General features: G+C 35.4%; 1 protein-coding gene across 1 annotated transcript in view; it reads left to right on the forward strand.

Annotated features, from left to right (window-relative positions):
• Window positions 1-1,986: 1,986 nt before the first annotated feature.
• Window positions 1,987-19,089, forward strand: part of LOC138331243 (uncharacterized) — a 57,381-nt gene continuing 40,278 nt past the window's right edge. The window contains exon 1 of the mRNA XM_069278744.1: window positions 1,987-2,287. Coding sequence (XP_069134845.1) covers window positions 2,233-2,287 — 55 coding nt within the window. The 5' untranslated portion in view covers window positions 1,987-2,232. The remainder of the gene's footprint in view (window positions 2,288-19,089) is intronic.

The raw sequence follows: 19,089 nt of genomic DNA on the forward strand, positions 1-19,089 counted from the left end.
ATAAAATGGTCGGTCGAAATGTAAATATAAGGAATGATTGTTATTTTTGTTGTTTACTGGTGTGTAAACTGCATTTTTGGTACAGATATTTTAACACGGCGCGGTAACGCGCGTCATTTAAGATATCCGCGCAAAAATGCAGTTACACACCAGTAAACAAACAATAAAAATCATTCCTTAAGTAAACAATCTTTGGTATCATTGTAAAGTCATAACTATGACGTCATAACTGGATATTACTATTCTTTTTTATTATCCACGATACTACAAGGGAACATTAAATATCTCTGTCGATATTATCCACCCCTGGTTTATGTTAAAGCATAACTGAATGCTCTGTGGGAAACAAAAGAAGGTAGTTTAGTGTTTTTTTCTGTACACCAAAATAATTAAATAACGATACACTGTTGTTGACTGTGTGACTTTTAAGTTGAGTGTCACTGTTTCTGTAATCTTCAAAAGAAGTCTCTTCAGGCCTGTGATTGGCCAGTTTATTTCTCCCGAACTGCCTTCAGTTTTGCTATGACATACTCTAGGGAAGGGATGTTTATCACGACATTGATAGTAACCCCTTGTGTATCGAGGATGCTTAATTGCCTGCTATTGACTAATCTCAATCTTTATTGACACATTTGATACTGTAATAACTAATATTATATCCTTTTGATCTTAATCAACAATTATTCAGTAAAATGTTAATTTAATTTTTTTATCATATTTTGACACGCATTGTTGAGTAAAATGCATTAGGCAATCTACATATTAGATGTGTTATTGTGCGCTAAGCGCATCATTGCATATTTAGGTAGCGCATGTATGTTAAACACAAATGCATGTCATAATATAACAAAAATCGAATTTGATTACATACTTTGCTTTTATTTCAATATAACTTGCATGACAGTTTCATGAGCAGTTATATAACGTCTATATAAGGACGCAAAATCAATCAATCCACAGAAATAGATAAGGTGTTTTCGTAACGTCTTTGATGTTTATTCACATGACCACTTATTTTTGTCTGTGCAAATTAGCATGATATTCAATGTATTATAGTTTTCATCATGACACGCTAATTCCTTAAGCGTTCCAAATATTTCTCTGTGTATATGAACATAGAGCAAGCCTACGTCCATCATTCATCGTATTAAATTGTATGAAATATCATGTCTATCATCAGATGACAGGATTGGGCGATCTTAAGCGAAAATTGTAATATTTCCTATGATTCACTTGATATTTCCTCGGTACAATACATGATTTAAACAACGTCGAGAAATTATTTAAAATGCACACAATGAGACAGAGTAAATGTTAACTTCATATGGGCACTTACATAGACACGTGACATGAACGGCGCACGTGAGCACGTGGGGAACTAGTGGCAGTGTCGGCACCAGTTGGCTATACACGTCAGAGTTAAGTGGGAGTTTACCTACGCCGATACAGAAATGAACACTTATAAATATCATCCAAAAGGTCTACTACTTTTGAGAATGATATAAACGAAACAACAGTTTTGAAATATGGTTCTGTGATTCATACTGCAAATGTGAAGCCACTTCGGACAGGATGGATATTTTACGTCAAATGGACAAAAACCATTTGCATTGACACAAGATAAAAGGGACAGCGTTGTTAAATTATATACGGCATTCAGGATAGAATGTTTTACAATATTCATGGTCTATTATGTTAGGCTGCCAGGTGTTTCGAAAATGATTTGACGTATAGTTGTCTACCGTTTCTACTTGGGAATAGATAGTTCTATTGAACAATTGTCATTCTGCAATACCTTCACAGCTTGATCGTTACACTGTTTTTGAATATCGTTCCAAATGCAAATTGTTATCATATAAAAATATGACCAGGATTACAACAAGCAAAATAAGAAAACATATTGCAGTAAAATCTGTGGTGTGTAACAAATTCTAAAAATAGATAAACTTATAGATTTATGACTCAGTTTTATTCATTGAATACATGCATTGTTGGAGGTGTCGACTACAAAAGCGTCACATGTCTGTTCTGTCAATAAAGGCTATCGAGTACCCCGTGGTAGGTAGTGTATATAATGTATTGGGTAAGAAAGTTGGTGGAGGCTATAGCACTAGAAGTATAGCCGTGTGCTCCGTCAGACCGCTAGTGAGGTGAAGGCGTGGGACTTCAGTGCTATCTATTATACTGTGTATGCTTCCATAGCCGGGACATCTTCTAAAAACTTCAACCAATATGGAGAAATACTACATTGTGTGTGTTATTGTTATCCTGGGATGTATTTCTGGAGGTAAGTTATTTTTTCTCTACACATTTCGTACGGAGAGTTCATATTAAGTTCAGCGTCTGCTCGCCTAAAGGTCACCTTTACGGGTTTGTCATGGGATTTAAATCTCTATACTTATTTGACACAGTTTGTATTGTAAACAGGGACTGTAACGGAGTTTCTCACTGGTAATGTACCACACCCCTCCATAGACAGATAGAAGTACGAATTATAAAGCAGACAAAACTTAACACATCTTTCTAATTATAGTCGATGGTATTTCTGATGCAAATATTATCGTCCAATGCTGCATCTGTGTAACTATCAGAACTAAAATGCAAAATACATGACTATAACTTGTAAACATAGATTATAGAAAAAATCATACTGTGAAACAAACTATTGGTATATCTTCGGTTAATGTTCTCAATAAATCTATTCATGTTTTCTCATCGCATGCCGTTATTTTACAAGTTGTATTTTTATGGGGGTTCGTGTAAGCTGTAAACGAATACAAGTTAATGTTTCAAACACCATTTTAGACGTTCTTAATGAAAAACACATGTCGAACGGTGTAGAGAATTTTTTTTAAAACATGATACTTCCATTAGACAAGACACGTTTAGTTGTTTTTACGAGTGGACGCAAGCCATATCGTAAACATCATCAACGCATGTTTGGAGAGTCATTGGAGTGAGCTTTGTCCAGTTCTCATAATACAGCAACCATCCATCACAGAAAAAAAATCAATATTTGTTTGAGCTGGATGAGGGGCTGCCGTCTTTTGATCCCCCCTGATTTGTTGTACATCTGCCTGGTATCTGGGTCACCATTTAGCCGTTGGTGACTAAGATACTCTGGCGGTCCCATGTCATAGAGAAGGAGAACAATTGTGGAGGGAAGTAAGCCTACGACACACGGGGTCATCGTATTTACATATCACACGCCATCAAAGTAACAAGACTTTAATTAATGCTTTTCATTATGTTTGTTTATCAGTCTCAAAAATTTTGGTAGAAATACCTCACAGCATAGGCAAACATATGGTGTTGAAGTATGAAATAGTCTTTTTAGACTCGATACTTGTCGCAACTCCTAAAAGTATAGACAAAAAATATTTGTGTTAAAGAACATTTATGAAATGTCGTAGAAACTCCTCACAGCATATAGGGATATATATTTTGTTGCAAAAAAATGGTGTTAAGTATGAAATTGTCTTTTCACTTTGGAATGTTTTATTTCTTACAATTTCCTGATAATGTTTGCGGGATATACATAGAATAGACATATTTCATTCGAATCCATCAAAATGGTTTGTAAGTATGAAATTGTCGATATAAACTTATATAAACTTCTTGACCTCGGTTAAGATTTGAGACACTTAATATTGCATTGGTTGAACATGGATAGTTGAGGCGAAATTTGTAAGATTTTCACGTCAAATAAAATTTGTTGATATCTTTGTGGATATCTATCGTATAGATATCCACAAATATAGATATCCACAAACTTAATTTTCTTTTTTTGAACTTTTTTTTAACTTCCATTTTACAGTAAAACGTTTTAGTTTTTTCTCGTCTTGTCATTCTTGGTAGGGCTGCATTAATGCTGTCTGAAATCATGTCGTGTTTTGTACTTTCTCGTTCATGTTTTTGACATTTCACAATATATGTAACAAAAATATCTTCTTTAGTCTTCATACAATTGTAGATGTCTTTAAGAACAGATCAGATAAATGAATCAATTGTTGGTTTTGCGAAAAATGTTACATTGATGTTGGATTCTACCTAGCACTGAAATTCTCACAAGTGATTATATCTGCAATAACTATCCAAGACCAGTTTATGTAAAGCTCGAATAAACATTGTATTAGAATTGATATTCGTTGCGTCTTTCTAAACATGTATACCTGAACTTCATTCAGGCCATAAAGATAGATGTTTTTACGTTGCCATTAACTGTTATTAATAAACTTCTAATTTTTTGAAACGTAGAGGGAACGTAGACGGCTTAAAAGGGCACTACATTTGAATAAGTCTATAAAGGTATTCGTATTCTTTAAGGTATATATACACACGTGTCATCATACCACGTTTATCGAGTATTTACATTCACAGGTAAGCAAGTATGTCAGTTATATATTACATGGTCAGAAAGTGGAACGATGGTAGCTAGTATACCACAACTAAACTATGACAGTTCCACACGGATGAATGAATGTTATTATATATAATTTTACTGCGGTTACGAAAGGTAACCACACTTACACGTGTTCCTATCGTAAAGCCGTAAACACCGATTTTCATTATTAAAGTATAACATAAACTCTAAAAGGTACATAATATCTAACCAAAACATATTTGATCTTTTTTTTAAATTTATCTGTCAGCAAAATTACATAATTTTGTGGATTCAAACAGTAATCAACATATCATTATCACAACGCTTAAAATCACCTTATGAACAACTTTAATTAGCAAGTTAAATTAAATATTAAATTCCATAACACGGGTCATCTTATTTCCCAGCGGCGCCCATATTACCGCCCAGTAGTTCATCCACTACACCTCACGGCCAAACAGCGAAATGATCCCTCACTATTAGCATTGAAATACACAGAAAATCCCGCATTTGTTTCTAGTTGCTGTTGCAACTTCATCTTGTGTACTATATTAGATGTTCCAATATTAAAATTGTTCTTTTTTCATAGTAAAATTGTTATTTTTAAACTTTTAATTTTATTTCGCATGCCTAGTGCCCCCTTAACATAATTTCTGTATAATCTGTATTATCAAAAAACCGCAGATGCTTTACTGACGTCGAGGACATATCAAGCAAGACCGAAAACTCGGTACATATATACCCACCAAACCACTTGGAAAACTTAAGTTCAAGGATACACTATTGTGTGGTTAGGATTTCCTCGCCGTAGGGCTGTCGTTCTTTCACAATCGTCAGTTAGTACACACCTGGTGAAAGGCAGTGTCAAGATCGTCACATGTTGAAATTCTCATTGGTAAACTGATTCCTTTATTCTACGGTTTGCTCGACTCCATCAAATCTGAAATTCAGGTCAAGATGAATCGGTAGAGTGCGGTGGGCGTTCGCGTAATAAGGAATAAATTGTGATATTTTTGTAAACGTCATATGACCAGCCAAGGTTATTTAAGGACGTACCTGAGATTTAAGTGGTGGGGAAAACACGGAGTAACCCGGAGAAATAACACCGAACTAAAGACCCAGTAGGGTTTGTGGCAATATGTTGGAGCATCTTAACCAATCGGCCTCGCCTTATAGTAAACCCAATATCATACGCTGAACGTAAAGCTTTTGTTGTTGTCTTATATACTTTACCACCAAAGATTCTACGCAGAATATAAATTGAAAGCTCAAACCCACGAACATTACGTGTTTTACAGCAGTAGTCTTAATGGCAAATCTGTGATGAGTCACCTAACTCCAGCCTTACTTTATAATTATCCAAACCTTTCGAAAAGTTGGTTTGATTTGGCTTGTTTAACGTCCTGTCAACAGCCAGAGTCACTGGCAGGGTACCGGCATCGGCCGAGGTTTTCCGAATGCAATCAAGGCTATTCAATTACGGCTTTTGACGTGTGCATTGTGCTTCGTGTTTAAATATATTATATTTTTGGGAGGCTGCGGTGTAGTCGTGTTGTGTCTTTTTTGTCATGGTGGAACTCTTCTTTTGTTATAGTGCTATATCACTGAAGTATGCTACTAAAGACACACCCCATCCGTTCACATTATACTGACAACGGTAACCCAGTCGTCCCACTTCCGTAATGCTGAGCGCTAAGCAGGAGTAGAAGGTACCACTATGGATTTTTTTCCTACAGAAAACACCTAATTAAACTGATGTGGGTTTTTTTAATCACAAAGGAAATTATAATATCAGCCCAATGTAATATATAAGCTAATTTTCATAATTAAGTTATCAGACTAAATTCTAAGAAATCCCGACCAAAACATATGATGTTGCAACGAAAGCCCACGATCGAATGTCTAGATCAACAAATTTGTAAATCTGACATACAATCTTAGGGCCTTGACTTACGAACTTATGAATTTGACATACGATCTCGTAAACTTGACATACGATCTGAGTGACTTGACATTTGATTTCAGGGTCTTGACCTAAGACATCGTAAACTTGATATACATATGTACTGTATCGTGCCATAGATGCAGTACGTTGTGGCCTAGACATATGACCCCTTGACACCTCCTTCAATCTCGTGACCTACGCATTTGACCTCGAGATCTCGTTTATTTTATGTTACAAATAGTTTTAGGAATATGTAATGTTACATGTCGAATGGGATTGTCGAAGAATTATGCGCTGAAATCAAAACAGATTATGCAATGGAGTTATTTTAATGGAAACGTCAGGTTTTGAGAATTCGGACGGCCTTTTATGTTTAAAACAAATCAGTTATCATTAAAGTTTTATACCATCATTTAGTAAAAAAAAATTAAAGAAGGCGGGCTAATATAGTATCCATTCAACAATAACGCAGTCATAAACATTTTACAATTGATCCCTACAGTAACGTTAAAATCCTTACAGTGCAATATCCCTTGGTGTTACATGTTAGCATAGCCTTGGTGATTAATGGTTTCCATGTTTACGCCAGAAGGGAGAAGCAGGTCTGACAAATCTGCATTTGCATATTACAGAGTTATCTGCCCTTGCGGGCAAGTATTAATGATGATGTCATGTGTTTGCGAGCGTAACGTCATACTTTTCAGAGAAAACGACGTGAATTGCGCTCACAATATAATGACGTAACAATCGATACATACCCGCAAGGGAGCTAACTCTGTAATATACAGAGAAAGAATACTCCTCTTCAAGGTTCACTCACACACTGAGAAGTTGTTTTCTAGTCAGCATGAGAAGCATTAATATTTTTATCAACTTCCATGAGCTCAGGTCGGTCGATAGTGTAACCTGTAGGAAATCTGTAATTGCATTCGTTTGTTGAAGAATCTGATTTTAACCTAATTATGGGTAAAAGATAAAATCAAATTAAATTCAAATCTAACAAGAATTTATTTCTTTCTCTACGCTAAATGACTGATTAGTTAGTTGAAGTCATTGTTTTTTAACGAATTTTGCAATTGCGTTAGAAAAGAACCATTGCATTGGTTGAAGACATTGAAATAACGTAAGATGGAACAAAAATAAATCGTATTACATGCAATTGATAAATAAATAAAAAACAAAAGCAAAAATTAAATCAAATAAAATAAAACTTTGCTGGGTAATAAGAAAAACAAATGCGCTCTGACACTTTGACTCCAATTGAAAATATTAAGATAATGTGATTTTTTTTCGTTTAACTCAAAATCGACAGATTACGGTTACTCTTCGACTTATCCATGTATTCAAGGTTAAACTACCTAATATGTCAGGAAACAGTGAGATTCAGACTCTAAATGGTACTCTCAGGCACTGAGCGTTAGTAAAGGAAATATCTCTATTTTTGTTTTATCATTTTGTATCTTAAGATAAACGAAAATCTTTATTCTAAAATAGAAAATAAGAGTTAAATAACCTTAATAAAGTGGCTTAATAACTGGGGGAGGGGCGCTATTTAGGAAAAATGCAATATGAAATGTAATATCTTATTTCTTTTCTTAGCTAACCGCAAAGAATAACTTAATCACATTAAGATTAGCCACTTATCTCAAGTCAGGTGTCTTAGATGGTATAATGCTTCAGTGATCACTAAAATGGACAGAAGTTTCCTCTATAGCAAAGAGACACAATACATATATCAAAGCCTATTAAATTAAGCAAACACACACACACACGGCACACTGCATACAAGGGAGCCGTCGTTGAATGACCAAAGCTGTTAGATGTGTTAAAGGAGCGAGTCGGTGTGGTTTGTACATAATGTTAAATATGTCTCTATCACTCAGCTGACGGATCATGCTTCTTTGACTCAGTCGGTAGTGTTAAATACGGTCTCAGTCACTCAACTGACGGAACATGCTTCTTTGGTTCACTCGGTATATCAGTAGTAGGAGTAATTGGTTTTCATACTGAAGACCCATGTTTGATTCCTAGTCCGCGCATTCGGCTGAAATCATCGGAGTTTTCACTGTTTCCCTATATAGACAAAATAAACAAACGGATGAATGTCGTGGCGTGGTTTTTCCAGATTTGTATTCCTCTCAATTAAGACAGCGTATCTTGTCATGTGCCATTGATGTATACACAATACCAATTACTCCCTTGCCACACTCTCGGAGACCCAGACCCCGCGGCTGGCAGTATCAGCGAAACAACACTTTCCTATACCAACCGATAATTGTCGTGAACCTCCGTAGGAATAATTGACTCCAATGTCTTTACAAAATAGATGTAACATATTGTTGACGAACCTCCCGTCGATAAACCAATTAACTATACTGTTAGGCCGGATGCATTATTCATACCATGGCACCGTACAGGGTCCTACATGGAACATCAGTTTATAAAACGTCAATAGTCATAACACCTAAAAAAATGAGATCAGGATTATACATCTACTGTATCGGCAAATGAGTTGCATATTCTATGAAGGGTTAGGTCGGAGTCGTTGGCCGCCGTGGTATACTTGTTTTTAAGGGAACTGCGGTGGCCCAGAAGTCGAGAAGAGCTGCCTTACATCTCTGGACAACAATGGCCATTTGGTAAAGATGTTCAATATTCTACCTTTACCACTTTACTGTTACTGTAATCTCTAGATCGCGATTGCCAAGCAAATATTGAAGATTTTCGACATTTTGCTTCCATAACTCCTTATTCCCTGATTTCCTGTAAAATACCATCAGTTCCTGGCAATTGCCCCAAAATATACAAAAATCAGTTTTAAGAAGTTTCATATTTTTGGTTTTGTATTTCAAGATTTACCAGCGAAATAGCGACTGCTTGAGGAGTTAAAGGGAGCAGGCTGACGAATCGGATCTCTCTTTTCATATTATGTACATACATTTTTTTTTCTTTTCTTTTTTAAATTTTAGTTACCTTTCATAATGAATATTTCTTATCCATGGCATAACAAGTGTTTAGGACACTTTAGTCCATGGTCATTTTAAGGACTTGCCATATTAGGGAGGTGATAGAATTCCGGAGAAAAGTTGAGAAACCATCGACTTTCTTGAATTCCGTATTTGCACATTACAGAGTTATCTGCCCATGCGGGTAGGTAGTGATTGTGACGTGATGTGTTTGCGAGCATAACGTCATACATTTCGGTGAAAACGACGTGTATTGAGCTCACAAAATAATGACGTAACAATCGATACCTACCTGCAAGGGAGCTTACTCTGTAATATGCAAAGACGGAATTACCTGTCCCAGAAGGGATTCGAACACGCCATTTACGAAGAGACATGGAGAGTCTGAATATCCGCACCATAAAAGTTATTCAACTGAGCTGTACTTCCTTTGCGTCTTTTGAAATCAACGAATTGATGTAAAAGGTTCCCTTTTCAATAAATGTTATATAAGAGGGCTGATAAGACAAACACCTCTGTATAACGCTCCCCTTGGTAGTACTGCCATGTTAAATTTATTATAAATGAGTTTTGCTTCTTTTTTACGTCTTTCAAATTAGAGATTTAAAACGCTCCCATTTCAATAAATGGGTAAGACTGGTAAGACTAAAATGTTTGTATAACGATCTCCCTTGGTAACAATATCATGTTAAGTTTGTTGTAAATGTGCTTTTGTTCTTTTCAAATCAACAAAGAGATATAAAAAAACTCCCATTTCAAATAAATGTTATAGCATAAGTAAGACTACAAAATCTGAATAACGTTCTCCTTTGGTAATACTAACATGGTAAAATTATTCCACAGGTGCTTTACTTCGTTTTCTTCTGCTTCCTTCATATCAGAGATGTAAAACGCTCCTATTTCAATAAATGGGTACGACTGCTAATACTAAAAAGTCTGTATAACGTTTTCCCTCGGTAGTACGATCATGTTAAATCTATTCAAAGGTGCTTTACTTCTTTTTTTTTTGCGTCTTTTCAAATCAACGACGAGATGTAAAAAGCACACATTTCAATAAATGTTATAGTATAAGTAAGATGATCAAAGTCTGTGCAACGTTCTCCCTCGATAGTACGATCATGTTAAATCTATTCGAAGGTGCTTTACTTCTTCTCTTTTTTTGCGTCTTTTCAAATCAACGACGAGATTTAAAAAGCTCACATTTCAATAAATGTGATAATATAAGTAAGATGATCAAAGTCTGTGTAACGTTCTCCCTCGATAATACAACTATGTTAAATCTATTCAAAAGTCCTTTACTTCTTTTGAGTCTTTGCAATCAACGAAGAGATGTAAAAAGCTCACATTTCAATAAACGTTACATGATAAGTGGGTAAGACTTCAATGTCTGTATAACGTTTTCCCTTGGTAGTTTGACCATGTTTAAGTTAACGCTCCACTTTCTGGATTGAAACCAATACGCCATATGCTCCTATCTCATCGTTTGATTCAATACATCCTCTCACCATCCATTGCTATAGCAATACCAAACTGATTATGAACGGTATCTACGGCGCGAGTCTCGTCATCGATTTTTCCATGGGGTGTTATTTTTTCCATTCAGGAGATCCCTTGGGTGTACTATCTCCTTGCCGAAGTATTCTGTCTCCATATCGTTTTCGTACTAAATGCCAGCTGATATCCTTCCGCGTTTGTTTTAACCTTCAATTGACACTCGGCCAATTAGTGCGGACAGCTGTTGAAGCGATCGGACATTTTTATCGCTTTACAGTTACCAAACGCAAAAATAAAGATAACATGTTTTAGAGTTTTAATCGTCGGATTGTTTTTGTCACTTGATATAATAAAAAGATGTTTTATGACGTAATAGTTTTAATTAGTACTATACTTGTCGGTCAGTTATTATTTTGATCTTGTTTGAATGATAATGTAATTTAACTTATTTAAACTGCCTGATTCAACTAAAAACTTAAAAATGATACGGAAGCCGAGTTTTTTTTAATAAAACTGTGTTTTGTCAACGTCAAATAATTCCTCAAGATATAAAACACATCTTTTCGAGAGGATTTTTCCCTCAATTTATTTCTCATTGTTAAGTTTCAATTCAAATCAACAAGATCATATTTGTGATTTATTGAAAGAAATTTTTAGATAGAAAAATATATTCTTTGTTCAAATCTTTGAAATTTTGAAAAATCCTATTATATCATAGGGACCTGGCTTTTTGGCATTTCAAAACTGAAGTTCACAAATGTCATGGGCTCCCATGGGAACTTCCAAAGATGTTCTATGGGAACAATACCAGGAATATATGGCCGTGTCATAATCCACTTCGTTCCACAAAATCGATTCAGATTTTTTTACCGCATTTGTTCTAAAACCTCTTTGAAATTGCTTAAACGTGTCAAGGTTTTTAAAAAAACTTTCAAAAATGTTTTTTAAATGTACTCCGTAACATTTCAAATGGTTTTGTTGTATCGACGTATCAATTCATTTTACCGTTTTTTGTAATCCCCCAAATTACGTAAAAATCCGACAGCATGCGAAAACTACGTGCAGTTGATTTACATTTTGTTGGCGAACGCCAATTTCAGAAAAAAAAATCATCAATATTCCGTCTTTGCATATAAAAAGTTCCCTGCCCTTGCGGATAGGTGTAAATTGTGACATCATTTGTTTGTGATCATAACGTCTTTCTCACAAAATGATCACATCGCAATTCATACCCTCCTGCAAGGGAATGATCTCAGATTTATGCAGGAAAGATTTCTATATTTTGCGGGAGATAACTCTGTATTAAGAGGGAGATAGCTATGTATTATGCGGAGGTTAACTCTATATTAAGAGGGAGATAACTCTCATTATGCCAAAGATAAGAAATTATTATGAGTGAGATAACTATGTACTACGTTAGAGATAACTCTGCATTATGCGGGAGATAATTATGTATATTACAGGAGATAATTATGTATTATGCGGGAGATAAATCTAATTATTCGGGAGATAATTATGGCTTATACGGGAGATAACCCTGTATACTAAGCGGGAGATCACTCTGCATTATGCGGGAGATAATTCTGTATTGGAAGATAACCCTGTATTTTGCGGGAGATAGCTATGTGCCATGCGGGAAATAAGTCTGTATTACACGGGAGATAGCTCTGTATTGTGCTGGAAATAACTCTGTATTATGGGGCGATAATTCTGTATTATGGTGAGATAACTCTGTATTATGGGGAGAAAACTCTTTATTATGGGGATATAACTCTGTATTATGGGGAGATAACTCTTTATTATGCGGGAAATACTCTGTATTATCTGTATTATGCGGGAGATAACTCTGTATTATGGGGAGATAACTCTGTATTATGCGGGAGATAACTCTGTATTATGGGGAGATAACTCTGTATTATGGTGAGATAACTCTGTATTATGGGAAGCCAATATGGAATATATCACTTATGGTGTAGTTACAATATCTAACAGCTATCTGATGCAGACAATCCCTATCAGCTTATGTGTTTAAATACAGCACATGAGAGGCAAAACAGAAATTATTTGACCACAAAAATAAAAATGTAATATAAATAGTATGTAGTTAAGCCCATGCCTCTCACATGCGGAGATGGTGTGAATTATTTGTTAAGTTTTATAGCTTTGGTTACCAGTATAAGATATCATTGAGACAAAAGATGGCTGTGTTATTCAGTACAAACGTATGGTATTGGGCCACATATAGGATGGTCTAGACCAGTTTGCAAGTGTCGACGTCAAAGAGTGATTAAGTGGGTGGATATAATGTCAGGACTTACACTATTGTGGTATAAACTGGTTTTACGACGTTTCCTGATAATTGTTTTTCGAATCCAATCTTCAATAAGGAATCACTAATTACCGATAGTCATGAAGGGACGGCGTGTCTCACTGCAGGTCTCACCGACAAACATGTATATTTTATGTTTGGCAGAATCTCCCGCTGTCTCACTCACCACACACACCTGACCTTTCGCTCTCTAAAGTTCTTATGTTTGTCTTATAAGATGAACTCTACCTTTATGCCCTAGGTTTTGTTAGTATAATACAAGGTTTGCTATTTTTTGCTATTTTCAATGTTTTCCTAACTTTGAAATACAAAAAATCATTCTTCATAGCTCCCATTCAATCATCATCAAACATAAGGATTTTGTAATTACCCATCGCTTTCCCGATTTTAAAATAACAACAGAAGTAAAAAGTGAGATGAATGTCGGCCGCCCCGTATTCAATGTTTTCCTAACTTTAAAATACAATAAATCATTCTTCATGGACCATCATCAAATAACATTATTCTGTTATTGACTATTGCTTTGCTGATTAATAACTAATCTGCAGAAGTAGGAAGTGGGATGGATGTTGGCGGTGAACATATCATGGCCGGCTCCTTTTAAGTGTAGGAACAGAAAAGTGAAAACAATAGATCGACACTGTGCGTAGTAAAGTAATGTAGTGAAAGCGTAGTGTGTTTATGAAGTGTTTAGAGGATTATTCGTTTTTTATCAATCGGCAAAATAACCGTTCTACTTCATTCTCTAGCTTAGTGTTACCCCAAAACTATCACTCCTCTGTCACAAGTTCATGACATTGAAAATCGAAGAACTTCACATTTGAAAAATATATCTTTTATAAACAATAACATAAAAATTACACACACTCGGTCATAGATCTTTTCTTCATTTTCTATTATCGTGTGTGTTCATATTTCTAAATATGTCTAGAAGTTAACTTATTTCACTTCAAAGGCGACAATATCTCATTGAAAGCTCTTTTAAAATTTCGTTTACTTGATAAATTATACTTTGAGAATACCGGATTTATTTTAAATTGATACTTTTCTTTTGCACTATATCGTCCATACTTTCAACATCTTATTAGATCCATTTAATATGTGAAGTTAAGAAGTCGTACCGTAAAAGATTATTCATAACACCGTAAAAGCATTTGCATTTTAGATCGAAGAAAACTAAACGTGTCCAATTGGATATAATGTTTATTGTTCTTAATGATGACACCATATTTTGTCTTTTTGCACTAATATTTAAATTGTATGACTAAAGAAATGAAAAATTTTCCCAACTATATGTCGGTATATCAATGCATTAAAAATATATATCATAAAATGGGAATTCGAAATTTCCAGTATGATGCTTTCAAGTTTAAAGTCAATTTCATTGTTAAATTCACAGCATTTGTAAAAACAATAGCAACAGTAAAAACGAAAACAAATGAGAAGACCTTAATAAAACATGCATTTGACACACAGAAAGTAGAATTTTTGGCAAATGTGCATACGGTGCCCGCATTTTATGTTTTCTTATCTCATTGTTTCAAGAAAAATCGATGGCCGCCACTTTATTTAGATTGCCCTCTATCAAATGCCGGTCCGGGTAGTTTTCTTGATGAAAGTTTCTCACCACTTGAAGTTTGACTTGAAACTTACTTCTGAACGGGCCAAAGTGTCGGTTGGCTTATTGAACGTGCTCGTAGTATCTCGGAAAAGGCTACTACCAGCATGAACAATCGATGTTTGGCGCGTAAAAACGGGAAATTATGCATGAAATTAAATTCTAGCAGCTTAATTAGTGTCCCTGTACCAACTCAAGACTGTATTTTGCACGAGGTAATGTTGTTATAGAATTTAGGGTCGATTGATGCTAAACCAGAACGGAGTTATCCGAGCTGAAATCGGGCATCGATTGCGTACAGTCGCACTAAAGGTAACTCTTAAGAAACACCAAGACACATAGGAAGTAACAGAGCGATACTGCTGTCCTATGCTCAAAACTACTCACTCCATTCTGGAGTCTCATGCTTGAGACATATGTAAGGTAATAGGAATAGCAATTGTTCGATGGTTTTACTCCGAGGGCGTTGTTTTTCTCAATTTCAAATTTATTTTCACTTCAAGCGGTTTTTGCTTTTACATGTATTTAATAATAGCTAAAATCGAGCAAAATGAACAAATTTTAAAATTGTTTTAATTGTTAGCATTGGAATTTTACTCTATTTTGTTGATGTTAAATTTCACGATTCACTGCTTAGAACGTCTTCTTGGAGGAACATTTTCGCGAGTTATCTTTATAGACTTTGAAACCGTCATCCATACGACAGGCTATGCTAGGCAAACCATGATTTTGATAAATTTTGCGAGGTTTTAATCTTCGCGATTTTGAATGGATCCGCGAATTTGGCGAAATTAATGCCCGCTGGAATATAAGCAGTATATCCTGGAAGAAGTAAAATACGAAAAAACGGACAAAAAAGGTGTCTCCTGTTGGACCTGAAGTATTAGCGCTCTCAAATATCATCATTTTTATGCTTCTTAGAAACATGGGAAGTGTTGTTGAGAACAAATTGATCGATGCAGGCAGATGAAAACTGATTGCATTACCCTTTATTCAAGTTAATTTGGTATTATTTTGGCACTGTTCATGAAATTGATCATCTACAGAATCGATGGAATTAGCTTCCTTCGGAGGTTTCTTGTAATAAAAAACAAACACACAAAACATGTATGGAAGAGCGTGTATTAAGATACACAGCGGTTTTTTTGTTTAGAACAAGAAATAAATTATCATAAAAGTCCTTCATTTTTCCGGAATATCGTTTTCTCAATTGTAGGTTTAAATATTTTTCATAACAATATTTTAACAATATTCCATGTTTCGTTTGGGTCAAATAAAAAAAATATCATGAAAAACGAATGGAACAAGAAATGAAGTTGATAATAACAGCTCTTTAATGAAGCATTTTTGAGAATAATGTTGTCTAAGGTTGACTTCCATTAAAAACAGGTTAATGCGGTTTGGTTTGAATATTAATGGCCAGCAAATAACAGTTAAGGACGTGTCCTGTGTATTAGTGAAGAAAAGCAGGACAATAGCCGAAGAAAAACTGGTAACCAGCGGTCAGTGGCAAGTGTCCGACATGGAATTAGACCTCGCGACCCAAAGGAGGAGGGTTTGTGGAAAGATGTCGGGACATCTTATAACTTAATGTGTTACACGTGTGTAGTGATTATTGTGTTAGAGAGACCCTGACGTTCTGTTAAACTTTCCTCATGACTAGGGTTATTATAGCGATGTCTCCATCTACCATCAGAAACATCGTCAAAACAGGAAAGATTCACTTATACATGGTGCCATGTCAATAATTTCTAAAGCTGTGTTTTGACTCTCAGACAAAATGCTGTATATCAGAAACCTGGAAAACTTGACAGCTGGAAATTTACGGCTAGTTAATGTGGCCGAGGACTGGTCTTGTAGCCTCTCGCTGAAGGTCAAGCGAACTGTAGACGCGGTCGATACGTCGTCGATGTATATACACTGTTTCGGACTACCGAACAACATCGCAATTTTACCAAGACATAGGTTCGTTTATTGCTTAAGCTGTGAGAGCCAAGTAACGCTTGAACCCCATGTCGCGTCCTGCAAATATTACAAAAGAATGTCCATCCACCAATCAAGCATGTTTCATATCTGGAATAAGAATATTCGGAGCAGACGATGCGTTCAAACAGTTGTATCCTTGCGAATTCGATACACTGGAAGCCTCCGATAGGCTTCTAGATTGAGAAACATATCCAAAGCTGTGGTACTTACAAGTAGGGTCATTGCATGCCATATCCTATTTCAGGAGAGAAGGGATTACAAAAGTCAGATGAAACTGTTGGACCGATATGTTATTGCCTAATTGGCTAGTGGCACAATCCCGAATATGTTATAGCATCTATATTGGAAAGTTGTCACATATCATGACTTTTTTACAACGAAGCACACGTTTATGGAAATTTTCTTTTTTTTCTCTCAGATACACTTATCATTTGGTCATTTTTTCTCCATTTGTCGATTTTGAATCAGATTTCGTTAAGTTGAAATTATGTCGCGGCACTTATTTCACTTTCATAAATCTACGCGTGAATACACAAGTGCAAATTTGACATGGGAGTTATCATATATTCCACATAATCGATAAGGGGTGCTTATTACGAACAATACGGTGTTAAAACACTCGCCATACAGCTGTGAAAGCAATTACCAAAAGAAGCATAGACCATCCTTATAGTGTACTATTTGTGGTTTACTCACCAGGCTGGTAGCTAGATAGAGGCCGCCCATGGCTTATCGCCTATCAGGATGATGTTTTTAAATGAAGGGGTAAAAAAGGATAAACAATCTAAGGATTGTTATAGCAAATATTCTGTTTGTACCGTCACGGTTCGGTAAAAAAAAACTATATATGGACGACAGGAAAGTTTTCTTCTTCAAATAATGATTCCTACAAAAACTAATGTAAATATCTGTGATGGATTTCATCTTGGCTAAAACAAGATATAATTGTTTTCGATTATGTCATCAATGACGTCATAATGTTTTATTATGAAAAACTACATATACATACTATCTATTGCAGGAATTGGGGATAGCATATATGTAACCTCTAATTTTGTTCAGCTAGTATTTTTTTTCAAGAAGTCATTATGGCAGTTTAATGTCGGGAGATTTTGCCGAAACAACCTATATTACTAATATACTCATTAGCTTATCAAACAACAATTCTGACATTCACGAAGGTATTAGGTGTTTCTCAGTAACTACGTCATAACGGACAATCTAACCAAGCTCAGGATAAATGGATCTAGAGGTATATATCAATCACAAAAAGGCTATCATAGAGACCCAATGGATAAATTCATCGGATAGTGGGACCATGCGTTCCAAAAAGGTGAGCGATACCTACATTATTGACATGTGTCATTCAAATCAAAATTCACAATCTAAACACGGAATTCCTCACATGATAACGAAAGATTGACATGTTTAAATAAGTTTTACATTTCTGTGTCTTTCTCACAGTAAGACATAAGAGATAAGATGTTTCACAAGTTTTTGATGTTGTTTATATGCGGAGAAAAACCACACAGTTATATAATACAGTAAGCTCTGTCAACATCTAAACTCTCTTTTGCGTATTTTTTCCTTTTAAATGTCATGCTACTTGTAGAAATTATAACGGGAAAATGAAAGCAACGATTGCAGAAATACAATACATAAGTAAAATTATATATAACTGTAGAGAATTTATTAATAGGTCCCACCCTATTAAATTTGATGCCTCCCGGAACCCCTCTACATATACTGTATATGCTTGTATGATGTTTTGGGTTAGTCCCGAATAAAAGCAACACATGTAGCAGTCATTCATGGAGTTGGGTCGTTCCTCTCACCGGCCTGAGAAACCGGCCAATTTATTACAATAACGTTTGACAGAACATGTGTACCTCGCATGAACAATTTGGTATGACGATTACGTGATTCAGTTAGGAGATTTGTGACAGCAGATAGTATACCAGGTAACAAAGTTATGTGAATACCACGGAACAACTTTGAAGGAATGTTAAAATCACATGACCGCCAAATTAAATGTCAATATTGAGTGAGTGACACCAATAACCACATAAGAGGATTAACAGTAATACGGCTAAATCCTTATATAGGTACATGTACCAAGATTGTGACCGACATAGTTACGTCGTTTCGTATTGACCATGATATCATGACCTTGACCTATATAGAAAAATAGTGTGTCTTAAAGAAACATGTATCGGCGAGGCAAATATTACCGTTGAATAATCCTTGGCCAATTTCGCATAGCTTTTTACAGTGCCATCAACTTTATTATTATTAGTATTACAAGTCTTGCAACTTTCTAAATCGATTTTTCCAACTTTCTAAATCGATTTTTCTGCACGATTTAAT

The sequence above is a fragment of the Argopecten irradians genome, chromosome 9 (assembly GCF_041381155.1).
Source record: "Argopecten irradians isolate NY chromosome 9, Ai_NY, whole genome shotgun sequence".
Lineage (NCBI taxonomy): Eukaryota > Metazoa > Mollusca > Bivalvia > Pectinida > Pectinidae > Argopecten > Argopecten irradians.